This window comes from Lotus japonicus, chromosome 4, assembly GCF_012489685.1.
Source record: "Lotus japonicus ecotype B-129 chromosome 4, LjGifu_v1.2".
Classification (NCBI taxonomy): Eukaryota; Viridiplantae; Streptophyta; class Magnoliopsida; order Fabales; family Fabaceae; genus Lotus; species Lotus japonicus.
The window spans coordinates 54,963,931-54,980,609 of record NC_080044.1 but is presented as its reverse complement, the minus strand read 5'-3'; the positions used below and the strand labels follow the sequence as shown (position 1 = coordinate 54,980,609).

At 34.2% G+C, this 16,679-nt stretch overlaps 1 protein-coding gene and 1 pseudogene across 1 annotated transcript; one reads left to right on the top strand and one right to left on the bottom strand.

Moving 5' to 3' along the window:
- Nucleotides 1–4,795: 4,795 nt before the first annotated feature.
- On the bottom strand, nt 4,796–7,081 carry LOC130713720 (transcription factor bHLH162-like). Its single transcript, XM_057563517.1, has 3 exons — nt 6,799–7,081; nt 6,224–6,559; nt 4,796–4,943 (listed from the first exon to the last, which is right to left on the bottom strand). Exons 1-3 carry the CDS (start codon nt 6,937–6,939, stop codon nt 4,863–4,865), a joined length of 558 nt encoding a protein of 185 aa, XP_057419500.1. The 5' UTR covers nt 6,940–7,081; the 3' UTR covers nt 4,796–4,862.
- A 1,307-nt stretch (nt 7,082–8,388) lies between these two features.
- On the top strand, nt 8,389–16,151 carry LOC130712984 (uncharacterized; annotated as a pseudogene).
- Nucleotides 16,152–16,679: the final 528 nt, after the last annotated feature.

Here is a 16,679-nt window from a genome sequence, read left to right as displayed (position 1 = left end):
GAAAGTTAAAATTTGGATCTCCTTACCTTTAAGAATCTAATTAATGTTATATATATATATATGTATAATTTTCATCGCATATATATATATATATATATATATATATATATATAAGCCACAATAAACGAATCACATGGAAAATTGCAATGGATTGCAATATCCAAAATGCAAAATTCGTGATCATTCATTCATTTGGTCTTTGTGCATGATATGTGCAGTAAAAAGCAATGAATATCTTCCCTAGTCTCTCTCATGCAGCCGTGTTGCACTTTTCCTTCGCTGATCTAAAAATGTCACCAACCTTGTTCTAAATTTTCCTGTCACCAATTTTAGATTTAGATTCTCAATTGACTCTTCAAAAAACTCAACTCCTTCCTCAACCTTGTTTCAAACTTATTTTAGATTTTAAATGTGTATCACCAAAAGCAAAAAAAGAATATAAGAAGGCTTCGAGATCAATCTTCTCCCTATATATAAGAAGTAGCCAGCCACATCAAAATCTATTAAACCTCCTTTTTACCACGTAACAAGTTAGACTAGCTTGTATTTGTTCAGGAAAAAAAGTTAGACTTGTATTACCACATCACATAATCATTAGAACAACATTCTAAAACGACGTACTTCATTTGCTCACTTCAATCTTTTCCCTAATTCATTACTACTGCCTATGCATTACAGTCAGAAACTTCCAAAATTTTATATTATTGCTTTGAATTAAAATTTAAATTAGGAGCTGCATATAATTATAAAATAAGATAAACTATGATAAAAATAAATATAATACAACTAGACAATTTGAAAAATTCCATTAAAAGAAATTATAAAAAAAGTATTTGATGATTAAAAGTGAAATTAAAATTTAAAATAGCAAATACGTCCCTAGAGTTAAAAATATATATATTCACTTGCAATCATTTCTTTAACTTCTTAATTTATTGGTTACACTGTTCATATTTTAAGTTACTTCAGTCTTCAAACATGTAGAAAGCGATGTGATTTGACTATAGGAAACAAGTATTTGACCTCTCGTGTGCCAGTTTTCGTATTGCATGTTCCTTAATTAGCTATTTCTTTGAACCTGGTCATCGGGGATTCATGCATGCTGGCTCTCAGTATCCTAATCGTATTTTACGTTTGGATTTTGTTCTCCATGCATTATTGGACACATTATAAAGTCGCAACAAAAGGTGCACTAGCTACCAGAAATTTAGTAACTATTATTATGGTGGATAATCTGAAATGGTTTGAAACTGCCACAAAATATGTGTTGAACACCACAATTAAAAGTGTTTGCCTGTTGGGGATCGTTCTGCTGTGGTTTTAGCCAACCGTTAATAGCTGCCGCATAATATATTCTTCATTTTACCTCTATTCTAAGATAACATTTGATCAATGCAGGATGGGTAAGGGAAAGGACATGTAATATATGACAAAATTTTGTTTATTGATTTATTTCTTTTTAAGAACGAGTAAAAAAGGGTATATATAATTAATTTTCATTCACAAAGAGGTTGTCTAAAACCTCATCCTACACGGACCTGAGGTAAGCTTTTATATATTTTATCTTATTTTTTATAAATAACTCTATTAACTCATTAATGTAGTAAAATAATTAATATATGTTCATGAGTAATTCAAATAACCTCTTTAAAAAAGTATTTTTTTAGTCAATTGGAGTTTAATTTTGATGCATGTGTACTGACATTTTTTATACATTAAACCAATTATATTTTAAATATGTGTCAAATCAATCAGTTAAATTAAATAAATTATAATTTTTCTAACATTTTTAAAATTTGATTGGTTTAGAAAGTAAAAAAAAAATTAACACTAGCTTTTTTTTTTACAGCAAAAAGAACAACTTTTATTAATAAAAGAAAGTCATTCTTTTGGCTGTCAAAAAAAAATTAACACTAGCTATTGGTAGTTTGGTACAATGTCTTTTTCTCAAAATAAGAGGAAAGAGAAAAAAAAACTGTAATATATGGATTTTCCCTATTCAGTTTCTTTAGTAAATGGACTATAACTTTGTCGTTACAAACATAAATAAGGGTCAATCAATATGTGTTTGTAGAAGAGGTAAAAGGTGTGATCCATTAAATGTATGTTTGAAAGCTCATTTGAAAATTGTGGTAAAGTTAAAATTATGGTCGGCACGGACCATGAACAAAAGCAACTTCTCATAAATTTTGCTTCTATATTTCAACCATGATTTTTTACCTTTAGTTTGTGCTGCCAAAATCATATGGACACTTGACTGCGCAACTTCTCTTGGTCAGATAATGCTGCAGCAAACACCTTCACTTGTGGAATCGAGATCTGCTTTGTGCATTGCCATGGAGGAGAATTTCCAAGCAATGGCAGAAAATAAATTTGAATTATGAATCGAGAGCGGTTGGGAAGGCATGGAGATATTTAATAAGAATCAATTTCTGATATACGAAGATTAGTTAGAAAGTTGATTACGTAAAAATAAAGAAACAAATGGAGAGAAATCTTCTGGGTAATTTTTTTTTTTTTACGGAAAAAGATATATCATTGAAATTGAAAGGCCAAAATATCCCACCAAATACAAGAGTTAAAAAACAAAAGATAATTCCCCAACCCAAACATCATCATCCAAAGACCCTAAATACTTAGCTATAGTGTGAGCCACCTTATTAGCATCCCTATGACCTATACACATGACTAAAATAAACAAAAGAAAACAAAGGAATAAGACTCCTGATCTTTTGAACAAGGGGAGCTATATAAGAATTGTGAAGAGTCTGATCATTAATAGCTCGAATAGCTCCATCAGAATCAGATTCAATCCAGAGCTTTAGAAATCTTCTGGGCATCGATCTCATTCAATAGAAAACATTACAATTTATATTTATATTTAGGGTAAAACTTAAATTAGGGAGAGCCATAGAAATGACGACATTATATTGATACTTAGAATATTAATTATTCTAGAATAGAAAAGTAACTGAACATAGTTAATAAAAAAGACGAGACATTAGTTATCCATCCAATTTATTTATTTATTTTCGAAAAGTTATCCATCTAATATTATCAGCCTATCACATCTTGTTTGAGGCAGATAATACTTATGAATGACAAAGTACTTCCTATAAAGTTTTGAGGCCTTTTAGCGTGTTTGGTTATTTGTGAACCTCATAATTAATTTTGGAATTTTAATTGTAGTTACCGTGCTTTAATTTATGTGTCACCACCAATCAAAACACCTTATTAATATTTGATATGTTCCTCTAGCCCTCTTCTCTTCCATTTTGTGAATATATATCTAAGTGGTCAATATTCTTCGCATTTGCAACTTGTGGTCCCAAACTATGTCCCTCTCTGATTTTGATTTTCGAATAAGTAAGATGCAATATCAAATTCAGCTGTAAAACTGCTTTTCAAAAAAATAAAATTTAGCTGTAAAACTTGTAAACACCATATGATGCCAACAAAACTACAGCAAACTTAATTTTGAGATGCATATATTATATTTGTGTGGCAATTGATTGAGAATCGAGTAGCGGTGAAGGAGAACCTTGTGAAGAGGGGGATGCTGATTGAAAACGGAGGACTTTGCGACCTCTGCGGTCTTTACTCTGAATCTGTTAGCCATTTGATGATTGGGTGCGAGATTCCTTGGAGATTCTGGTCGGCTATAATGGAGAGGGAAGGGATCCTGTGGTGCGCTCCGAAATCGGTAGGCGATTTGTTCAAGGAATGGCCTTTTCTTCGTGTAAATTCTGATAAGTCTTTGTGGGAGCTGGTTCCATGTGCTGTATGTTGGTCCATTTGGCTTGCCCGGAACGACTTGGTCTTCAACAACAAAGTGTTCGTGTTTGAGGCCACTTGGGACCTACACTTGATGAGAATCATGTGGTGGACTAAATCATGGTGGAAAGAATGCCCCTACTCTCCTACTGATTTCCTCCAAAACTTCATCCATTTAAAATTCAAGGTCAAAGCTCAGAAGGTAAGATCCTCTGTTTGGGTCCCCCCCAATAATAACATCCTTAAGTTCAATGTAGATGGTTCGGCTAGAGGCTCCCCGGGGACTAGTGGGGTGGGAGGTATTCTGAGGAACGCGGATGGGGTCATTCTTGGCAGGTTCTCCAAGTCCACGGGCATATTATGGGCCTATCAGGCTGAAGTTAAAGCCATTCACTTGGCCCTGGCCTTTGCAAAGGAATTTGGGTTCTCTCGGTTACTTGTTGAAAGCGATTCCTCTCTGGCTGTGGGTTGGGTTAATTGCAAATCTAATCGACCCTTGGCCCTTTTAAATGAACTGAATGCTATTGATTGGCTCCAAAGAGAAGTGGGCTGTGTTGGTGTGTGTCACATTTTCAGAGAATCAAACGGGATAGCTGATGAATTAGCAAAGATGGGCTGTGATAGGATTAATCCGCTTTGGGAGGTTCTGGTATGAATCCCGTCACCCCCCCTTCGCCTATTGATCCCAGCTAGCTGCGGCTTCTGGACTTGCTTATGGATTGTTGTGGAGCTTTGGGTCGTTATTTCTTCTGCTGGCTGGTTCCTCTGTCATTTTTTCTGAGTGGTAGGGCTCATGTGTTCTCCCACTGTGCGCCTCTGGAGCCTTTGATTAGTGCCTTTATCTTTGGTTTCTCTTCTGTTTCTGTATCTGTTTTAGCTTCTTCTGTTTTTGTTTTCTCTTTTGTTTTCCTTTTGCCTTGGCTGCCACGGTTGCCTTGGCTTTTGCTGTTCTCCGCATGAGCTTCTGTCTCATGTTACCTTTCTATTAATATATGCTTTCAGCTTTCAAAAAAAAATATATTAGTTCTATTGCAGCTAGCAAGGTTGTGATATTGTGGCTATGTTGCATGTCTTCATGTTATGCACTCCTAACTTTCTATTGGTGAAATCAACTCCTGAAGCCTCTGATATACCCTGGTGGGCTCAACACCAAGTCTTGATATTTTAACCTGATGGAAGCAAATAACAAGTTGTGAGAAGAGACATTCTTTGATCAATCTTCACCCTCTTATAACAATAGCTAGCTAGACCATTTACAAGGAGTTACATTACTTATAACTTTTGGTTGTAATTATGTGTAATAAGGTTTGTAACTCATACGAAAGGTTATAATAGTTACAATATTTGTTACACATAGTTATAACTCAAGCTCAAAAAATTACAAGGGATAGAATCAAGGGACATTATAAAAACAAACTCTTTAATTTACGTCGATAAAAATATATAAAATGTTCGAATTGTTGTAATTAACGTCAAGGTCAATTAAGAAAAAAATTATATTTGGCAGTTAAAACCGCTGCTTTATACTTAGGCTATGTTTGGCATGTTTAGCTGATAAGCTAGTTGAAAGCTGAAAAGCTAGCTGAAAGCTTATAAGCTAGCTGATAGCTGAAAGCTGATAAGCTAGCTGAAAGCTGATAGCTGAAAGCTGAAAAGCTACGTGATTGAAACAAAAGTGTTTGGTAGAACTAGCTGTTAAACAAGCTGAAATTGTAAAATGACATAAAAGGACATACTTGTATAATTATTTTTATATTTAACATTACTTTATTTTCACATTAATACCAATATGATATTAATATTAAAATTATTATCACTTTAAATATTTTTATTAGCTACAGTTATATATCATCTTAAAAAATATAATATTTATTTTATTAATATAATATTTATAATACTTGTGGTGCGCAGCGGTGTGGCGGGAATGGTGGCGGAAACTGCATACATAAGTGTGAGGGGAAAATAAGTTTAGTGTTTTTATAAATATATAAGGGTAATGGTAGAATTTTAATAAAATAATAAGGATAAAAATGAGAATAAATTTAATAAGCTATAAGCTTTAAGCTATAAGCTACCTGAGATAGCTTATAGCTTAAAGCTTTAAGCTACTAAAATAAGCTCCTTCACCAAACACTTTTGAAGAGCTTTTAAACTAGTCAAATAAGCTTTAAGCTAGTCAAATAAGCTATAACCTAGCTGAAATGGCATGCCAAACATAGCCTTAATATTATGGTAGTTTTAACCAACGTTTTTTGTAAGTGAAAAAGCAGCATGGATATTACTTTGTGGTGTTTTGAACCCGATGGTGGGGGCGATTACATACATTAGGGGTGGTCAAAACAGCCGTAATATGTAAAAACAGAAGCTGACAATTTTCTTATTTTTTTTTGTTGGAAGGATTTTTCCACAATTTTAATTTATTTCTGTACTATAAGATAAATTGTTGTACCTTAGCATGAATGGTGTAAAAAATCTTGTCAGAAATAGTAGAGAAGTTTGCAGTGACAACTTCAACCCCTTCTTCCTCAAGTACACAAATGACTTGGTAGAGCATGAAGTTCTTGTTCAACCCAGTTATCAACATCACTTCAATGGCTGAACCCAAGTCTCTTATCTCAAGCAGGGGCAATTTTGTGCTAATGTTGAAAAATCCATCATTGCTTCGACTTGAACTCATCATGCTCATGGCTTGCTCCTTCTTCCCCTTCAATTTGTCTATTTTTTCTCTCATATGCTTTATATACCCGGCTGCTAGATCCAATTGGTCCTGCTGCGCTAGCATGTCCTGAAATTTTCATTCATTTAATTAACTAACCTTAATTAAATGAACTGTGGCATTAATTAAAATGTGATTAGCAAAGAGAGTGTTTAATTAGCATGTTTGGATCAGCTTGAATCAATTCTGAATGTACTCATAGAAACTTCTTCAAGAACAGACTCTGATCTGACTTGAGAATCAATTGTACAAGAATTTTCAAATATGCATTATATATATATGTGACGAGCAATCTATTATGTTCATACCTTAGTAGGTTTGAGGTACTTGGAAGCAGGAATAGAAGACATAAGCTTGAAGCATAGGGCTTTCATGTGAATTCTGCGGTTCTTTTCAATAGTTTTGCGATCAAGTTTTGGTGAATCACTTGTATTGTTTGAGTTTTTCATCTTCTCGACCAGAAAAAACAGAATATACTAAATAGTTCTTCTGCTGCTTTGGTTTTGATTGGGGAGTGATCGATATATATAATGTGCGATGAAGATGATTAATGAAGCAAGTTTAGTTCAAAATTTATAAGAGAGTACAAGGTACAAGGGCCGATTAATATGAGTCATACCTATGCTATCCACATCGATTGAGAAATACAAGATTGATTAATATTGCTGATAAGTGACATCAATCAATATCAGAGGCACGCGCAGCTTGACATCATATATATGAATATTCAATCTATGTTTTCTCATTAATCCCGTTCGTTAACACTGGATTTGAAGCATAAGTTCCATGTTTTAAGAAAGAAAACGTGGAAGGAGAGACTCGAGAGTTTAGTTAAAAAGAAACAAGTTCAAATTTGAATTGATTATTGACATTGTGCTTTTTGAATAAACAAGGAAAGTCAATAAACATGAATGATGGGAAATCTCAATCACTGAATTAGTAAAATCAATAATACACAATTGAAAAATTTTCTCTAAAAAATTGATTCAATTAATTGATCATAGTTTTTTTTTTCAAACCAAACTGCATTAGCGGGATCAGGGGCGAAACTATGAAGGGACATAGGGGGCATGGCCCCCTCAAAATTGTAGAAGATTTTAGGCTTAATTCCAGTTTGAGCCCCTGATATTTTACAATTGTGCGGTCTGCATCCCCTGTGTTTAAAATGTGCGGTCAAACTCCCTCATGTTTCTAAAATGGTTGATTGAAGCCCTTCCGTCCATTTCCGTCAGTTGACCAAACGGAAATACTGACGTGTCACTTATTTAATTCATAAAATATAAACTACTAATTGGTGACGGAAATAATCCGTCACAAAACCCTTCAGCCAATAACTTTTTTTTTTCTTCCACAAATTTGTTCCATCTTTCTCCTTCCTCACATCTTCTCAATCAAGCCGACCCTAATCTCTCTCAGAAAAATCCTAGGAAATTGTTCAAACATGTGAATATCAGGGAAGGAAATTGAATCCAGAGATGAACTCAAATCCAGATTTTGACTAAGCCTTCCATACAATACCCACCCACCCAACAGAATGAAAATTAAAAAAAAAAAAATCAGAATCAAGGGACTGAACAAAACGGAAATAAATCCATAGAAAACTAATAAGATCAAATTAGAATTATTACAAAAGAAGAAATAATCTGAATTCAATGAAGAAAATAACAAAGAAAGCCGTTGATGAAGATCAAATTAGCCAAACAGCGATGGGAGCAGCGGAGGAAAAAAAAATTGAAAGGGGAAATCGCAGTCAGAGCCTGAAAATAAATAAAGCACCAATAGACCCACCCCCATGGTACGACCGCCGCGACCTCCTTCACCCTCCCTCATGAAGCACTATTTCACTGCCACGTCGCCTTCTCACACGCTCTATGTTCCCGGCGCCACCAAATTCTGAAATGTGTGAGGAAGAAGAAAGATTGGAAAAAATTTGGGTGGAGAGTGGAGAGGGAAGAGGAGAGGATCGTGGTTGGGGTAGAGAAGAGATGATTGAGGTGTGGATTGGGAAGAGAGGAGATGATTGTGGTGTGGATTGGGAAGAGAGGAGGTGGCTGCGGCGAGAAAAGGAAGGAGAGGAGGCGGCGGCGGCGCTGGATTGGTAGAGGAGGTGTTAGGGTTTTTACTTTTTTGAGAGGAAGGAGAAGCTCTGGTTTCTGGAATGGAAAAATAGGGATGAGAATTTTTTTTTGTCAAAATGAGAAAAGTAAAAATAAATAATTAATTTTGGCTAAAGGTTTTGTGACGGATTATTTCTGTCACTAATTAGTAGCCTATATTTTATGAATTAAATAAGTGACACGTCAGCATCTCCGTTTGGTCAACTGACAGAAATGGACGGAAGGGCTTCAATCAACCGTTTTAGAAACATGAGGGAGTTTGATCGCACATTTTAAACACAGGGGAAGCAGACCGCTCCTTTGTGAAACATCAAGGACCCAAACTGGAATTAAGTCAAGATTTTAATAGTATATTACATATACTTTTTTCATATAATATTTAGTATCTATATACTTTATAAAACAAAATCATTATTCACTACTTTAGTACACATGTCATTCTAATAATCACTCCCCTCAAACCCATTTCTCTGGCTGACAAATGTCACAGCCAAAGAACATTTCGCGCTTTTAATGCACTCATTTAATAATTCACACATTAATACACTCATTTAATATAGCCATAAAACAAATTCAAAAAATAAAAACATTAAATTCAAAGATACACAAAAATTCAATTCGGCCCATATACACACAATTCAATTTGGCCCATATTATTTAACATTCAAAAACTGAAGATGTTTTGACTCTCCCCATTTTTACGTTACTATTGATTTAACATTCAAAAGCTATATACACGGTAAAAGAAGCAATTACCCCCATCTTTACGTTACTATTGATTTTGTAATAAATGCGTGACCGGACAATTCAATTCGGCCTATATAATTTCATATAGTAATTTTGGCAATCATGTAAATGTATTTGGTCAATTCCATTCGGACCATTAAATTACCTAAAATAAGTTTTGCAATCAATCGTTAATTTCCTTTGTCAACAAAGTAGTAATTTTTGCAATCATGTAAATGTATGTATATGGTCAATTCCATTCAGACCATATTGGGGCAGATATGGTCTAATTTTATAGTACAACGTGGGAATCATGGCCAGATTCGCCACATACCATTGTATTTTTGGACATTCCTTGACCGAAGATTAATACTCATCAATTATAGGGAAATAATTTAATTTCACAAACCCTTCATTCAGACTATATATACACCCCTCATGTGACATTTCTCCTCCATCATTCCCAGCATTTTCCATCATTCCTTGCATATTTCAACTTAACCTCCTTTTTGATGGCTTCAAGGATTGACGATCCGGCAAAGGTGGATGCCTCCAAAGAAACTTCAACAATTGTTGTCAAAGTCAGTCATCTATGGCTTAGTCCGAGCCTATATGGCTCAAAGCTACCATTTTCAATGGACATGATACTGATAGATGACAAGATATACAATTTTTTTATTATGTAAACGTTTTCCCCTTATTTTTCTTATACATTCCTAAATTGCTTAGTTTCTTCATTTTTAAAATGTCAGGGGTGCAAGATACATGCTACTGTTAGGAAGACTTTGATATATCGATTCCAGTCTTCGCTAACTGAGGGAAAAGTTTACCAGATTTCCTACTTTGGTGTGGGCGAGAGCGGACGTGATTTTCGCCCGACCGATCATCCATTCAAGATCAACTTTGATATTCAGACTTCTGTACGACTACTACCTAATAAGGCTATCAACATAACGCCGTACTCTTTCGTTCCACTTGCTGACATTATGTATAAGGACCTGGATACATCATTCCTTATAGGTATTTACTCTTCTGGAGCATCTTGATCTTTTCAAAAAAAGTATTTAATATCTCTTACAATTTTTTAATACTATTTTCCACCAGATGTAATTGGTATTCTGACGGGCGCAAGTGGAGAACAAGAGTTCCAAAAAGATGGTACTAAACAAAAGAGGATAACAATAGAACTTGATCAAGATGGGTACATCTCATGTTCTTTATTTATTCAAAAGAACGATCCTAATTTTACCATTATGAAAGTTAAATGATTAATTTTTTTTGTTTGTTTAGGGTTCGTGTTGAATGTGCTTTTTTTGGGAAATATGTTTCTGAGGTCATTGGTTATCTTTCATCAGTTGATGCAACCAATGCTGTCGTGGTTGTACAGTGTTGTAAGATCAAGCCATTCAAAGGTATTAATTATTTTTGTATATTTTTCTAAGATTTGAATTATTTAACCGTGGTTTATTTTTAATTTTAATTACTTTTTTACAGGTAAGAATAGCATTCAAAACGTTTATGGTGCTACTAGGGTTCTTTTTAATCCTCAGATTCAAGAAGCTGCCCCTCTCCGTGCTAGGTAAATTGTATTCTGAAATAGTTATCACAAATATTGTTGATTTATTTTAATAAATTTTTTTTATAGTTAAATTATCACAAGATATAATTAAGTGTTATCTCCAATTATCATAGGAAATACTATTTTGAAATAAACTGGGTATGGATTTTTAAATGGTCAGAATTATATTAAATATGAGTCATAAATTCAAAAAAGAAATTTATTTTGACATTAAATCATATTTAATGTAAAACATAATTTGGAATATACGTAATTTTGGGGGTTGACAAACGTTTTTTAATCATGGCTGACCATGGCACAATTAAAAAATCATAAATCTAAGGGAAAAATATACTCCACCTTTTAAGAATTATGTAAATCTGGCCATGATTGACTTTTGGAAATTTATAATGGAAGTTTTAATGTGAACAATTATGGAATTAATTCCTAAAATAAAATAAAATCAATTAATTTGATCTGTTTTGCAATAGCCAATGAATAGCAGTGCAGGATAAAATCTTGCATTATTTCCAAAAAGATAATATGCAAATTTTTAATGATATTCCGGACAGTTATTTTAATTAATCATATGTATGTATAATCCCTAGGTTTCTGGAGTCAAATGATCCTGCAGCACACATCATTAGCCCGCTTCAAGACAGTTCAAAAAAAATATCCCTAGAAGAAGATTTTCTGAAAAAGAGTGATGGGAAAACCATCGAGCAACTCAAAGATCTCGCTGAAGTATATTGTTTACTTCATAACTCCACAATATTATTTATGTTCGTCCTACTAACATATGTTACAGTTATTTATTAATGCTATTTTTTTTTACATAAATAATTTTGTGTTGTACTTGGTACTGTTAAGTATATTGCAGAGGGTATGGTCTGGCATTACCCTGCGTGCAAGTGTAGCAAGAAAGTGTATCCTGCCGATGGCATGTATTTTTGTGATACATGTAACCGTCACGTCGTTTCCCCAACTCACAAGTTTAGAATTCAACTAAGGGTTATGGATTCAAAAGACACTGCTACCTTTGCGTTATTTGATCAGGAGGCGTCTGCACTGCTGAACAAGTCATGTTCAGATTTGCTTGAAACTTATGTATGAATTTAAGTTAAATGACATAGCATTCATCTGCAATTACAAATATAGCTAACTAACGACAATAATATATCTGTTGATTATTTCAGGGTTCTGATCCTCTCACAATTCCCACGGAAATCTTGAATTTGATTGACAAAACATATTTGTTCAAGATTGAAGTTGCAAACAGTTATCACTCAAAGTTTGAAAAGTCTTATCACCTATTAGTGATCTATTCAGGAACCTGGGTACTTATAAAATACACACTGTTTCTTTGAGGCAATTCATCACATTTCGTCTCCAAACTAGAATTAATGAGTTTGGAGCACTTTTGAATTCAAGAAGATTGTTTCAACAATTTGTGGTAGACACTTATACTATGATTGAAGCCAACCAACTTTCTTATATAAGGAATAACCAACGAACAATCAGAGCTGATTATTTAAATGGTGTAGCAGAGGCAATAGACAATGGAGAAACTGATCCCTCATCAGTTGGTAAGCGAATTATCTTACCGCCTTCTTTTACTGGGGGTCGCCGCTATATGTTCAATAATTGTCAAGATGCAATGGCTATTTGCAAGAAGTTCGGTTACCCAGATTTATTTATAACTGCTACTTGCAATTCTGGATGGGGTGAGATACAGAGGTTTGTCCGTCATAGAAATTTAAAGGCAGAAGATAGACCAGATATTTGTGTCCGTGTTTTCAAGATGAAGCTTGACAACCTTATGTCCGATTTAAGAAAAGGAAAGATATTCGGAAAGGTTGATGCAGGTAATATCAATTATTACTTATTTAGAATTTATTAATCTACTTCGTTTATTCATTTATTTGAAAGTTCAACTTTATTCTTTTATGGCAGGAATGTATACGGTAGAATTTCAAAAGCGAGGCTTACCTCACGCACACATACTTTTGTGGCTTCAACCGCAGCATAAAATTAAAACAAGTGATGATATAGACAAACATGTTGCTGCAGAGCTTCCTGATCCTGATGTTTATCCTAATTTATACAAGGCGGTTTCATCATATATGATGCATGGTCCATGTGGGGTAGTTGACCCGAAGTCTGTTTGCATGGCTGATGGAAAATGTTCTAAACACTTTCCAAAAAAATTCCAGAATTGCACCACAGTTGATGATGATGGATATCTCATTTATAAAAGAAGAAGAATTGGGATAACAGTTTACAAAAAAGGAGTTCCTCTTGATAATGGATTTGTTGTGCCTTATAATCCCCGCCTGCTTATGCGATATCAAGGACACATCAATGTTGAGTACTGCAATAAGTCAAATGCTATCAAATATCTATTCAAGTATATTAACAAAGGACCAGATAGAGTCAACATTCAGATATCCAATGATAGTACCAAAACTAACAAATCTGAACAACATGATGAAATCAAACAGTATTACGATTGCAGGTAATTTTCATTTCATAATTTAGTATTGTATTATATATTATTAGATTCTTAACATTATTTTGATTTTACCAATAAATATTACGAAATTTCAATATCAAAGTTTGCAAACTTTTTATTATTATATTTAGATTAGGCCTTTTTTTGGCCTAATATATTGTTCTTCTCAAAAATCAAAATGCAGGTACCTTACACCATGTGAAGCCGCATGGAGAACATTCAAATATGATATTCATAACAGATGGCCTCCAGTGTTGCGATTGGGATTTCATCTTCCAAACCAACAAAGTGTTTTATTCAAGGAGAATGACGATTTAGAAGTTGTGATGGAACAATCAACTAATAAGGGCACACAATTCTTAGCTTGGATGGATGCCAACAAGAAGTACCAGGAGGGGAGAAATCTCACGTATGCAGAATTTCCTTCTGTGTTTGTTTACAACAAAAAAACAACAAAATGGGTTCCTAGGAAAAAAGGCTTTTCTCTTGGTCGGTTGCAGTTTATTGCTCCAGGAATGGGAGAAAACTACTATATGCGTGTTTTACTAACACAACAAAGAGGTTGTGACAGTTTTAAAAGCATAAGAACTGATAAGGGTGTGGTTTATCCCACTTTCCATGATGCATGCGAAGCAATGGGATTGTTGGAGGATGACCGCGAGTATGTTGATGGAATTTCAATTTCAAGCGAACTTGGATCTGGAACTCAGCTAAGGAAACTTTTTTCTAGAATGTTGATGACAAACATGATTTCTAGGCCACAGGAAGTTTGGAGAAAGTCTTGGTCTCTTTTATGTGATGGCATTTTATACGACAGAAGGAAAACTCTCAACATTCCAGGTATTCAATCCTTTTTAATTTACTTAAGACACTGCTCAATGTTTACATTTATGTTTATTCTATTTTTTTAAAACAATCATAATTGATTCTAACATGCTTCAGTAAATTAATACTAATACACGAATAGTAAATATTCCATAATTAAATTAATCAATATGTCTTGGTAATGAACCGACTTATTAAACTTTCCCCATTTTGTCTTGATAATGAAATCGAAATTAACTATTATATTTGTGCTTTCATTCAGATCTGCATATAGATGATGGAGAATTAAAGAGCCTATGTTTGATAGAGGTTGAAAAAATTCTTCAAGGAAATGGAAGGTCACTGAAGGAATTTCCATGTTTGCCATATCCTAAATTTACTGAAGCACATAATTTTGAAAATAGATTCGTTGCAGATGAGTTGAATTACAACAAAGATCAAATGCTTCAGATTCATTAAGAATTGGTTTGTTGCCTTACTTCAGAGCAAGAGGAAGTTTATAAAAATGTTTTGAATGCTGTATTATCTGATAATGGGGGATTCTTTTTCCTATATGGTTTTGGAGGAACTGGAAAAACATATGTTTGGAACACCTTATCTGCTGCTTTGCGTTCAAGGGGCCTTATTGTGTTAAATGTCGCATCCAGCGGAATTGCATCGTTGTTGTTACCCGGAGGTAGAACTGCTCATTCCAGGTTCTCTATTCCTATTTCAATAAATGAGATATCAACATGTAATCTCCGTCAAGGTTCCCCAAAAGCTGAATTATTGAAAAAAGCAAGCCTAATTATTTGGGATGAGGCACCTATGTTGAACAAACATTGCTTTGAAGCTCTGGACAGATCTCTAAATGACATTGTGAAAACTAGATCTACTTATGGTCATGACATTCCATTCGGAGGAAAAGTTGTGGTACTAGGAGGCGACTTTAGACAAATACTCCCAGTTATTTCCAAAGGAAGCCGTTCAGAGATTGTGGGTTCTGCTATCAATTCTTCATATCTATGGAAGCATTGCAAGGTAATGAAATTGACTGTTAATATGAGATTGCAGAATGCTAATTCATCTTCTTCAGCAGCAGAAATTAAAGAGTTTGCTGATTGGTTGCTTCAAGTGGGAGACGGAACAGTTACAACCATTGATGAAGCCGAATCACTCATTGAGATTCCTTCAGATCTTCTTATTGAACCGTGTAAGGATCCAATACTTGAAATAGTAAATTTTTCATATCCCAAACTTTTGATGAATTTGGAAAAAAATTCATTCTTCCAAGAAAGAGCAATCCTTGCACCAACACTTGAAAGTGTAGAGGAAATAAACAACTTTATGTTAGCTATGATTCCTGGGGAGGAAACAGAGTACTTGAGTTGTGATACTCCATGCAAGTCCGATGAAGATTCGGGTGTCAATGCGGAATGGTTTACATCTGAATTCTTAAATGATTACAAATGCTCTGGAATCCCAAACCATCAGATTAAACTAAAAGTCGGTGTTCCTATCATGCTCATTCGAAACATTGACCAAGCTGCAGGGTTGTGTAATGGCACTCGAATGATAGCCAATGCTTTGACTAAATATATAATTGTTGCTACTGTTCTAAACGGAAACACGATGGGAGAAACAGCCTTTATTCCAAGGATGAGCTTAACTCCATCTAATTCTGATATTCCATTCAAATTCCAGCGCAGCCAATTCCCTATTACTTTATGTTTTGCAATGACTATAAATAAAAGTCAAGGACAGTCTTTATCTCATGTTGGACTGTATTTGCCAAGGCCTGTCTTTACTCATGGACAATTATATGTTGCACTATCAAGGGTTAAATCTAGAAAAGGTTTGAAGATACTAATCCTAGATGACCAAGGAGTAGTTTCTAACACTACCCGCAACGTTGTCTACCAAGAAGTCTTTGAAAATATTTGATATGTAAGTGTTGTTTTTCTACCATAATTTTGTTGGGTTTATATTTTTTTAAATACCAAATCTGATAGTGTATTTGTTTTAATTGTTGACAGAAAAAATAAAAGTAAAGCAACTTATTGACCATCTAACTTGGAGGATAATTCATTTGCTACAAGGTTTGTTTTTAATTTTCAAATGATATATCAAATTCATCTTTGTATTGCTTACAAATTATTATTGGTATATCTACTTTTTCCATTATAGGTTATGTTGTTCAAATATTGAATTGCTAGCAAAATGGAACATCTAGGACGAAGTCATTATCACTGAACATGGTCAGCAAGTTCTATTAAGCGATCATGCTGTTGACATTTTTGTCATTTATTAATTTGTTTGATTTTGCAACGCATTCTGTAAAAACCTGGATTTATAATATTGCTCTTTTCCTGTTAGCCGTTTGATGTTTTCTGCGATTGATGTTGCTGTTGCAGATTTCTGCTTTGTTGTTGCTGAAGCTGCTGTTGCAGTTCCTCTGGTCCGGTTTGCTGT

Coding starts and splice junctions, on each gene's coding strand:
- LOC130713720 (XM_057563517.1), bottom strand. CDS start 6,939: ATGAAAAACTCAAACAATACAAGTGATTCACCAAAACTTGATCGCAAA. Junction 6,560..6,798: donor AGTACCTCAAACCTACTAAG/GTATGAACATAA, acceptor TGAAAATTTCAG/GACATGCTAGCGCAGCAGGA. Junction 4,944..6,223: donor TTTACACCATTCATGCTAAG/GTACAACAATTT, acceptor TGCTTCCATCAG/GTTAAAATATCAAGACTTGG.